General features: G+C 39.3%; 1 protein-coding gene across 1 annotated transcript in view; it reads right to left on the bottom strand.

The window, feature by feature from the left end:
* Positions 1-12,331, bottom strand: part of opn5 (opsin 5) — a 67,285-nt gene that overhangs the window by 44,561 nt on the left and 10,393 nt on the right. The window contains exon 2 of the mRNA XM_085382950.1: positions 1,940-2,078. Coding sequence (XP_085239076.1) covers positions 1,940-2,078 — 139 coding nt within the window. The remainder of the gene's footprint in view (positions 1-1,939; positions 2,079-12,331) is intronic.

Below are 12,331 nucleotides of genomic sequence, written 5' to 3'. Positions count from 1 at the left end.
AAGGGTTTGACTTTATAGAAACTATTTCAGTGTAGGGGCAGATAACGTAATCACTCCAAATATGTATCTGGCTCTCTTGAATAATTAATATGTTCTTCATAGTTCAAGTTGTGTATAATTGCTATACCTTGAGGTAGCCAACAACTTAAGATAGGATGAGTGTGACTCAGATCGGGGTTCTCACGGATTCTAAGAGAGGGCCCTCACTTCCAGTGAGGCTCTCCCTCTCATCATTGTGTGGGGGTGTGTCATTTACCTCATATTGGGAGTCATATTGCAATGTTGTTCGAGTTTTGAATTCTACAGTTCTCTTTAATTGTTCATCTATTTGTTCTACCATGTTTTGGTTTAGGTTTTGTTTGTTTTTGAGGTCAGTGGTGGAGGATCATTTTATTTCCACAACAGTATACTATGTCACAGTGTCTGGAATTGATGTTGCTTAACGGCCTGGGAAATCCAATCAAAAGAGCCAGAGTATTAGCAAAAATTAAACAAGAATGCAAAAGGAAGAATGTCATAGAGTGTTAGACTGTAGAATTGGGGTAGCGGATGTCTCAGATCATAACACGATTTTTCTGACAATTCAGTTGGACTCACTTCCAAGGAAAACTGTTTGGCGCCTTAATGTAGGGCTTCTGTCACGGCCAGCGTGTGGAGAGTGTGTGTGGTGGACCCAGGCGCGAACACAGGCGAAGAGACGGGAGTGAACTTAAACTGAAAGTGAGCCTTTATTTGGGCTGATGCAAAAGGGAGTAGACAAAACATAACAGGGACAGAGACTGCAACTAACAAAAAACCTAAACTGGAAAAACACTAACCTGACTGAAAGGAATAACTATGAACAGAGTGCTGTGCAGATGCATGGAAACTGTGAACCAAATGGCGTGACGAAAACAGACACGAACATGACCTGCACGGAACCTCATCGTGTGGCTGCATGAAAAACAATATAAACCAAATCTGAATGAATCTATTACAAATGAACATATTAAACAAGAAATAGATACATTCATTAAAGAAAATGACAACGGAGAAGTGAACCCTCTAATTCTTTGGGATTCAATGAAAGCCATTCTGCGGGGAAGCTTGATAGCAAAAGCTTCTTTTGTTAAAAAAAATAATAATAAAAAATTGAAAAATATAATCAGCTGACAAAAAATTTAAATTAATTAGGCTTTCCCGTCATATGCTTATGGCTGGCACAACCTTCATGGAAGCCCATTCTATTTATCCCGAAGTAAGACATGATATCAGCAATCCAAAAATGAAATATAGCAGTTACAGAGAAGAACTCCCTTAATGTTGTTAACCAATGGCAATGGGAAGCAGCCAAGTAAGCCAAAATTACTATAGCAGTTGGGAAACCAATAAACCAAATGGCAAAAAGACATGCAAAATAGCTCACTTAATTCCAAAAGTTACATTAGATTATACACTTGCACTTTTGGAGGTAGAATAGGTTGTGTAGGCACTACTTGAAAACTTGAATTTGTAAAATTTAATACCTTACTGTCAAATATTCATTACAGCTATAATGTAAAAATGAAAAATGTTATGCTGTCTTAGCAAATAACAACATCGACCTTGGTACAACAGATGGTTAAAAAAAAACTCTTTCTTAAATCAGCCAATAATGTTCAGTATGTGTGGGTTGCCAATAAGCCTCTGAGATTAAGTGGGATGTCATGAACCATCAGGTTCGATCAGGAAAGTGGACCCAAAAATGCAGACAAACACGGGCGAGGAATGCTTACAATGAATTTTAATCGTAAAAGCGACCTAACGCGACAAGGGGGGGGGGCCCAATCAGGCTAGTTGTAGGGACGGGGAGGAGGTCAGTAAGCCGCGGAAATATTCTGTAACAGAGGAGGAGGTAGTTATAATCTGAAGGGAAAACTGGAGCATAGATAACTAGGAACTGGAGAATTGTTCGCCTTACTGTGCCAGTCCGGGTTGGAATCACTGAGGGGAGGGGAGAGGTCCGTGGAAAGCGTCTGGAGGGTCCCAAGCAGAAGCGTGGGGGTTGGCTGGGAGGCGGGGACTGTCCCCGTAAGGTGAAAACCAGGATAGGAACTCCGCTGTACGAAGGGAAGACAGAAATTACTCCGAGAGCTAAGTCACACAAGGAAAACCACAAAGGGAAACGTCATTTACTAGGCTCAGTTGAAGCACCGAAGTCCCCGCCCCAAAGGGATGGTACATCAGCCACAGAAGGAGACACCCTCCAGGTACCCCCACGGACCATGACATGGGAATGCTGAGGTTCATGTCTCATGAACATCTACTTAGGCTACGTTCACACTGCAGGTGTTAATGCTCAATTCCGATTTTTTGATCAAATCCGATTTTCTTGTCTGCTTGTTCACACTACAAATAAAATGCGATATGCAAACGCTCTCTAGTGTGAACGCTTAAAGCGGCCCGCATTCGCAAAAGAAGATGTCACACACAACGCGCTCTGTTTAGACCCAGAGCAAACAATATTGTTTGACTGATGGACCTTAATATAAAGACTTCGACTTTACGTTTCCCAATTTTTGCTTTAAGTTATTTTGTTATTTACATAATAATGTAGATAACCTAATAATTATCCTTATTGCTGTTTTAGAGGAGCGGTGCTTCAAAGGATAGTTGCAGATTTCTGCCAGAATCTGCAGATTATACAGTATAAATACAATGTTCACGTTTCTCCAACGTTGTCTTCCCAACAGTTTCACTGACATCTACGCTGGATGGCCAAGAAGCGTTCGCGATGTCTTCTCGGGCGCTTCTCCGGAGCTGATAATTGGTGTCTGTCTTGTGTCAGTGACGTAAAAGACGGATTTAATGCGACATGACCGTTCAAACAGCAGTCGCTTTCTAAAACATCAGATATGTATCAGATTCAGTACCACATACGAAAGTGACCCAGATCGGATTTGAAAATATTGGATTTGTGCCATTCACACTGTCATACCATGATCGGATATGAATCGCATAGGGTCAAAAAAATCGGATTTGATGCAGTGTGAACGTAGCCAAAGATATGAGCATGTTTGTCAGTCAAAAGTCTTAACGGCCATTCAAGTACAATGACAATACCATGAGAGATGTAATAAAAGGAAGCATTTTAGACAATGCCACTGATGGAAAAGTCTTGACTGGAGGTCATAGTTTTTGTTGCCTTAAAAAAAAAAAATATACAAACCTGAAAGTCATGTTGTTATAAGCACAAAGCTTCATAGATACGCATATTAGGGCTATAATACAGTTCAAGTTTTGTTATATAGCCCAAAATTAATTTGAACTGATCTGAATCAAGACCCAATTTTATTTCATTCAAACAACACTATTATAAAATGCATTTGCCTTAAAACACAGTGTTTAAAAAAAAAACACTGTGAACAAATACTACTATGCTAAAATTGCAAGCTTCTTTTAATCTCTTGGTTATGTTTTTACTCAGTCCAGTTTCATTATCTATACAGCCTGACTTTGGCTGTTTCTGACCGTCTCCAGGTGACCAAGCTCTGACTCAAACTGTTATGTGCAGTATTAATTCAAAAGCTGAAGCTAAAAGTGTTACGCTTTTTAGTGTAACCTGTTGCTGTATGAAGCATGACTGAAATTAATTAAGTGCGTTTTGGGGGCCTCTATGAGCTTTAGATACTGTTCAATCATCTATAGGAGGACAGTCATCAGAAAAATGCATAAGTGTATCGATTTGTAAGCTAAATGAAATGAAAAATGTTAAGTTTTATGTGTTACATACAAGTACTGTACAGTGCTTAACAATTTTTTTACAGCACCTACCATAAGAACATAGAGGAAAAAATAGAAATATAATAATAGAAATATAAAACTTGTTTAAAACAAAAAATGTATTGTTATTTATTAGGCAAATAACATAATTAATTAATGTTTTTATACCTAAATTTCAGCAGATACATGGGTCTTCTCTGTGAATCAGAAACGACTCAAGCATAACATTCAACCTCTAAATGTTTCTGTTCTGGAATGCAAGTAAATAATGGTTCATCTTCATCAAAAAATAATAATGTGCTCTGCTATTTTCTTCTATTTTTATGACAACAATTACATTTAAGCAGTTAAATATTATTTTGCTTAAAGAGCTTAAATATACTAATAAATTAACCCATTACAGACATATAAAAATGATTTTGGTATAATGCTGTTAATTCAGGGCACCTGTGGCATAAACCACAGTGGGTAACCCTAACCCTAATGCTTTTATAGCAGAGTGAAGCTGACCCCCCACCCACTTGAAACGTAAAGGCAAATAGGCGGAGCGGTTAGTGCTACGTTTGTGCAGATTTGTGCAGGTAAAATTAGCGTTTGTGCTGCTACGGTTTCCGAGATATTAAACTTTATTTTATAGGTCATTCAAAGGTCACCATCCCCCCAGACTGCTCCAAAACAGGCCAAAATGGTCTACTTTTTTAGTGCTACGTTTGTGCTGGTTTGTGCAGGTAAAATCAGCGTTTGTGCTGCTACGGTTTCCGAGATATTAAACTTTATTTTATAGGTCATTCAAAGGTCACCATCCCCCCAGACTGCTCCAAAACAGGCCAAAATGGTCTACTTTTTTAGTGCTACGTTTGTGCTGATTTGTGCAGGTAAAATTAGCGTTTGTGCTGCTACAGTATCTGAGATATTAAAAGTTATATTTTTTGCTGATGACATCACCATCCCCCCAGACTGCTCCAAAACAAACCAAAATGGTCTACTTTTTTAGTGCTACGTTTGTGCTGATTTGTGCAGGTAAAATTAGCGTTTGTGCTGCTACGGTTTCCGAGATATTAAACTTTATTTTATAGGTCATTCAAAGGTCACCATCCCCCCAGACTGCTCCAAAACGGGCCAAAATGGTCTACTTTTTTAGTGCTACGTTTGTGCTGGTTTGTGCAGGTAAAATTAGCGTTTGTGCTGCTTCTGTTTTAAAGATATTAATGAAAATGTAAAGGTCAACCAGCCCCCCCACATTACCCAAATCCAACAAAAGTGGTATCAAACGTTTGTGCTACGTTTGTGCTGGTTTGTGCTGCAAAGATTTTCGTTTGTGCTGCTATCATTTTAAAGATATTAATAACAATTTCTAGAGGTCATCAGAGGTCAACCAGCTCCCCCACATTAATTAAATCAAACAAAATGGGTGTCAATCAACTGTGCTACGTTTGTGCTGGTTTGTGCTGCTAAAATTTTCGTTTGTGCTGCTTCTGTTTTAAAGATATTAATGAAAATGTAAAGGTCAAAAGGTCAACCAGCCCCCCCACATTACCCAAATCCAACAAAAGTGGTATCAAACGTTTGTGCTACGTTTGTGCTGGTTTGTGCTGCAGAAATTTTTGTTTGTGCCGTTATTATTTTAAAGATATTAACAAAAATTTCTAGAGGTCAACCAGCCCCCCCATATTAATGGAATCAAACAAAATGGATGTCAAACGTTTGTGCTGGTTTGTGCTGCAAAAATGTTTGTTTGTGCTGCTAACATTTTAAAATGTTTAATAAAATAACGTCTTGATGCGTGCTTAATCATCCAGGTAAGTAAATCCCAAAAGGTTGATTCTGTTCATCTGGACATTTTCAGTTGGAGAAACGTTTCGTCACTCATCCAAGTGACTTCTTCAGTCTCAGCTGACTGCAGGTTTCCCCAACCTTATAAACAGTACATTTGCATAGTGAAGGAAACTAGCGCCACTGAATGAACAATGTGCCGGGGGGTTAATTCCATGATTGTTAGTATGCAAATTCTTATGACCATTGATCAATGACAACTAATCAAAGCCTATTGATCAATGGCAGTGAGTACCATTCACAGAAAGTGGGGAATGGCTACAATCACAGCATTGTAGGATGGCGAAAGATGTACCCTTGGGCCCCCCTTCTCGATCCAGAGATGGTCAGCATCCTGACAGCCCGATGGACGAAGCTGTCTCTCAGTCTGCTGGTTCTGCCCCGGAGGCTCTTCAGTATCCTTCCTGATGGCAGCAAACTGAAGACGCTGTTGAAGGGATGAGTGGAGTCACCTGTAATGGAGACGACCTTCCAGATGAGGCAGGTGCAGTAGATCTCCTGGGGAGGGAGGCAAGAGAGGTCCCCACAATGCTCTCGGCTGCTCTCACTACCCGTTGTCATTTTTTCCTGCAGAACCCAATGCAGGAGTCATACCACACAGTGATGCAGCTGGTGAGGATACTCTCAACTGTGCCTCTGTAAAAGGTGCTCATAATGGGGGTTGAATCTCTTGTGCTTCTCAGTTTGCAGAGGAAGTAGAGTCACTGTTGGTCTTCTCCACATTCAGGGACAGGTTGTTGTTGCTGTACCACTCTGGCAGATGGTTAACTTCACCCCTGTAGTAGATCTCGTCGTGGGTCAGCAGAGTGAAGAGAAGGGAGCTCAACACACATCCTTGGGGAGCCCCCGTATTCCGTGTTCTTGGGCTAGAGGTGTTGCTGTTGACCCGTACTGTCTGCTGTCTTCCTGTCAAGAAATCTAGCAGCCCGTTATACAGCAAGGTGCTGATCCCCAGCAGATCCAGTTTGTGAATGAGTTGCTGGGGAATGATGGTGTTGAATGCTGAACTGAAGTCTATGAACAGCACTCTGACATATGAGTCTCTAGTGTTCAGATGTGTGAGGGCTGAGTGAGGGGCAGTTGAAATTCCATCATCGGTTGAGCGTTTTGACCGGTATGCGAACTGAAATGGATCCAGGTTGGGGGAAAGCAATAATTTGATTTGATGCATGACTAACCGTTCAAAGCACTTAACTTAATAATGATGGAGGTGAGTTTGACAGGACGGTAGTCCTTAAAGCAGGAGATAGATGACTTCTTGGGTTCAGTAATGATGGTGGAGAGATCTCCACACACTGTCTGGGGATTGTGTCACCACGGTCTGTAGAGTGGGTTTGTAGTCTGTGATGGTTTGTATTCCTTGCCACTGCCTCCAAGTATCTCTGCTGTCGCTGAAGCTTTGCTGTAGCTGATGCCACGTGACAGGTTTGCCCTTGCTGTTCTTAGACTCACCTAATTCCCGGCTCTGAAGGCTTGCATTTTTCAACTTTAGGAGCATTTAAACCTGACCTGTGAGCCATGGTTTCTGATTGGCCCAGACAGTGATAGTCCTGGTCTCTGTGACATCATCGATGCATTTTGGGATGTAGGCAGTGACAGTTTCTGTATATTCCTGAAAGTCTGTGGTGTTGTCGTGTGTGGCGGCCTGTGGTGGAAAAGCAGTGCCTCTGAGGACCCTTCTGGCCACACCTGTACCTGCTTACGAACTGGTTTGGTGACTTTGACCAGGGGCCTGTGGGAACCCATGGCACACCTAGATTTCTGCCTGTACTGACCCTTATGCAAAATAGGTGGAATTAAGACAGTTCCAAAAGCAAACACAACTGATCAGTGCTGAGAGTGGTCCTGTTGCTGAGGTTGGGATGATCCTGTAATCTCTTATGAACGACCTCCAACGCTTCTATGACTGGGATGCAAGTGAAGACAGATGTAACATCTCTCTCTCACTGTACATGTACTGTTTATAAAATTAGGGAAACATAACCTGCACAAACAAAATAATTTGCAGGACAAATGTTTGACATCAATTTTGTTCGATTTGAAGAAGGTAGGGGGGGCAACTTCACTCACGGGTGTTTATAAGGTTGGGGAAACCTGCAGTCAGCTGAGACTGAAGAAGTCACTTGGATGAGTGACGAAACGTTTCTCCAACTGAAAATGTCCAGATGAACAGAATCAACCTTTTGGGATTTACTTACCTGGATGATTAAGCACGCATCAAGACGTTATTTTATTAAACATTTTAAAATGTTAGCAGCACAAACAAACATTTTTGCAGCACAAACCAGCACAAACGTTTGACATCCATTTTGTTTGATTCCATTAATATGGGGGGGCTGGTTGACCTCTAGAAATTTTTGTTAATATCTTTAAAATAATAACGGCACAAACAAAAATTTCTGCAGCACAAACCAGCACAAACGTAGCACAAACGTTTGATACCACTTTTGTTGGATTTGGGTAATGTGGGGGGCCTGGTTGACCTTTTGACCTTTACATTTTCATTAATATCTTTAAAACAGAAGCAGCACAAACGAAAATTTTAGCAGCACAAACCAGCACAAACGTAGCACAGTTGATTGACACCCATTTTGTTTGATTTAATTAATGTGGGGGGGCTGGTTGACCTCTGATGACCTCTAGAAATTGTTATTAATATCTTTAAAATGATAGCAGCACAAACGAAAATCTTTGCAGCACAAACCAGCACAAACGTAGCACAAACGTTTGATACCACTTTTGTTGGATTTGGGTAATGTGGGGGGGCTGGTTGACCTTTACATTTTCATTAATATCTTTAAAACAGAAGCAGCACAAACGCTAATTTTACCTGCACAAACCAGCACAAACGTAGCACTAAAAAAGTAGACCATTTTGGCCCGTTTTGGAGCAGTCTGGGGGGATGGTGACCTTTGAATGACCTATAAAATAAAGTTTAATATCTCGGAAACCGTAGCAGCACAAACGCTAATTTTACCTGCACAAATCAGCACAAACGTAGCACTAAAAAAGTAGACCATTTTGGTTTGTTTTGGAGCAGTCTGGGGGGATGGTGACCTTTGAATGACCTATAAAATAAAGTTTAATATCTCGGAAACCGTAGCAGCACGAACGCTAATTTTACCTGCACAAATCTGCACAAACGTAGCACTAACCGCTCCGCCTATTTGCCTTTACGTTTCAAGTGGGTGGGGGGTCAGCTTCACTCTGCTGTGTTAGCTTCTCCTACAGCTCCGGACCGCTAAAAATGCGCGTGCTTTTTGTGAGCTCGTTCCCGGCTCGTAACCAGCGCGTTCTGCCGTCAAGGGCGATCATTGGTTAAATGTGATCATGTGGCTGATGCAAGCCAGATCCTTTTATTTAGCAAAACTGTGATTAATAGTTAAATATTATTGCTGAGGGGCACAGACAGGACTCCGCACGCACGCACACACACATAAAAAAAAAAAAAAATTTTATAAGTTGCCTCAACAAAAGGGCACTTTGGGCACCCATCAGGAAAGGGGCGGGTGCTCAAGCCCCCCCGCACGTGCCTGCTATAAAGGGTCTTTTAGTGTGATGCGAGTATTTGTCTTTTATGGTGCATCTGCTTTGTTTTTTCCAGTCTCAAATGTTGGGATATGGCTTCTATGTTAAGAATGTTTTATATAATAATGCTGAAAAAAATCCTAGGGTTATTTTTTTCTGACAAAAATCAAACTGGCAAAACACAAGCAGAGCAGTCAGAACTGTTCTTTGTTTCACTGTTTCACATTATAACCAAAGAAAAGTAAGCATAAGTATACACATTAGTCACTTAAGCCTAAGTATAGATACTAATGTTAAAACATTTTCTGGTAAATGCTGAAGTAAAAGATAAAAGTAGGTCTTTGGAGGACATTTATACCAGGTAATTTTTTTTGTCAAGCTAAATGAACCTCATATTATGCCATAATAATGCTTAAATATCTGTTACAAAAACCAGAAAAACCAAAGGGAATCTAAAAAGTAGGTCTACTTTCTATACAGCTTCATTACCTTACATTTATACCCTAATATTGATCATGAACATCACACCTGCTCTGCTCCAGTCAAACACAGGGCTTCATTGCAAATTTCACCAAATTTCTTTCAGTGAACATGTGAACAACAAAATATTCTTATACTTCAACTTGTACTGCAAGATGTTAAAATGAACAAGGACCTTACATCTAAGCATTAAATTTACAGTTGGTCAGTCCTTTTGTTACTTTACATTATGTCTTTTTTCCATCTCTTAGTGAAGAAGTTTTCTCTCCAAGGGAAACTACACAATAACAGCTTATGTGTTCTTTGAGCTGTTAGAACGTTAGCATTTTTCTGTCACTTAGAAAATAATACTTTCTTAAAACCCACATCCTTTGTTTGGTGCATGCTAGCTGCTGAAATACGGAAATACTGCTGAAATAGCTTTCCAGATAATTAAGCCCAAATTTAATAAGGTTTAACTCATTTTTAATTTTCCACTGCCAGTTTGGGTATTTGATCTTCTACCTGAACTGGGAACAAAGATTAATCGACCCTCCATATATCTATAGGAGTATAATGACAAAACATGATGTGGTAGATTAGATTTGTTAGATGCATTAGATTAGAAGAAATTAGCAAATCTAAAAAAACAAAAGCCTTGAAATAGACTGAATTGCAGCAAAGAGAGCAGACATTTGGGAGCATATCAACTACTATTCACAGTGGGGCATATAAGTTTAAAAAAAAAAAAAAGCTTCACACAGTGCAGGTACCTGATGGCATGATTAAGACTACTGTTTTTCCTTAAGGCTTCTGCACAATCTATTTAGTCAGTGTCTCCTTACTAAAATCTCAAGTATTTCCTAATACAGCTCATAGTATAAATCCCTCTCCCTGGAGCAGAGTTGAATTATTATTATTAAATTATTCCTGACCTAAAATGACCCCCGCTGGGTCAAAACATCTGCACATGATGTATTTTTAGGATGTTTTTTTAGACACAAGTCACAACTGTTAAACAACTTAATGTTAACGTCATTAGCTATCTACAAACCCAATTTGGAAAACGTTGAGACGCTGTGTAACATGTAAAAACAAAACCGAATGCCATGATTTGCAAATCTCATAAAGCCATTTTTCATTCAAAATAGAACATAGAAAACATATCAAATGTTTAAACTGAGAAAAAGTTTGACTTTTGGGAGAGAAACATTGTGTCATTCTTGTGTGATATAGGGTTCGAGCTGCTACACCCATGCTTTACAGATGGGCGTAGATACTCACTGTTGTACCTCTCTCCTGACATCTTCCATACATAATGACGACTTGAACGAAAAATTCCAAATTTGGATTCATAACCCCATAAAAGCTGTTACCATTGATTTCAAGTCCAGTTGGTGAGTAATTTGGTCTCAGATTACCTCAGATTGGCTTCTTGGCAGCAAACCTCCCATTGAGACCATTTCTAAAACTACAGCCTCAACTGAAGGGCAAGATACATCTCCCAAGTCCCATGTCATTTGTTAGGATTTTTCAATTTTTCCATTTTGCACTGCACACCATGCTGACATATGCCATGTTTTTGGCTAACAGCTCTTTGGGAATCACCTTGCTGGTACAAAAATAATAATTTTTTATGCCTGTCAAACGGTGTTACTTTGAGGGCATTTTTTTGTAGATTTAACTAAAGAAATGCTCTCAAGACTAGTAACAACGTGTCTAAAAATACAATTTAAAATAAAAATCTCTACTACGTTTTGTTTTGTGTAGACACAAAACTAGTTGATCCCTTGAGTTTGATAGCTTTTACACCTGAATAATTCATAGGTCAGTGTTAAGTGGCTTAACAAACAAGCAAAAAAAATAAAAATAAAAAAATAGTCCTCTAAAATGTTTAAAACAAAATCCTAAGCCTCCAACAAGTCATCATTTTCTCACCAAACTGTTTCTCCCAAGGGCTAAGATGGTTTGCAAATAATTTCTGCTACAAGAAACAGTCTCAGCTTTAAGGTCAAATTCTTAGAAAATCTTATAACTCCAAGAATTTCTAAGAATTTCAGCTCTAGGAGCAATTCTTCATACAAGGAATCTTTGTGAATGCCCAACTGATCATAATGGCGTCATAATTTTCATCGGCGACAGTAACTTCAGTAGCACTTCATGTGTGACATCAAATCTTCTCTGAAATTCTTTGAAAGACTCCTTTTCTCAGAAAACTGATATTTAGGGTCATTTCCGGTGAAAAAAAGTACCAAAGAACTCATGCCTCACACTTAATTTTAGACCCGTACACTTTAGATGAGTTCAGGAGGCTAGCAACAACAATTTAAGTTTCCATACATACGTTTGAAAAGGTAAACAACTACTTGTAACTAACTACAATATATTTACACAAGTACTTATGTATTTAAACACAGCTGCGAACTACATTTACTGTAACTGAGTACTAGGGGTTTGTGCAACTTACACTACCCAGTTATTACATTTAACTGACATTTGTTTGCAAAATCTTTGCCTAAAATAAAATCAACTGCAGAGCACACAAACAGGCTTCTTATGAGATAAAAAATAGTTCATCACGTGTCCATTGCATGCTCCCTCTTTTCAAGTACTTTCTAAAACAAAGTTCAATTCTTCTTCCTTCTGGTGCAGCACTGTCTACAGATAAGTCTTTCTAAAGCAAAAAATGTAAAAATGTAAAAATAATTACATTTTCCTTGCCCTTAGTTCTTCTATTTCAAAAAGCATTTCAGTGTAACTTGTAATATAG

Source organism: Rhamphochromis longiceps, linkage group LG15, assembly GCF_057381845.1.
Source record: "Rhamphochromis longiceps isolate RC_006_pf linkage group LG15, R_longiceps_female_GT1.1, whole genome shotgun sequence".
NCBI classification, from domain to species: Eukaryota; Metazoa; Chordata; class Actinopteri; order Cichliformes; family Cichlidae; genus Rhamphochromis; species Rhamphochromis longiceps.
This window is presented reverse-complemented; position numbering and strand designations above follow the sequence as displayed.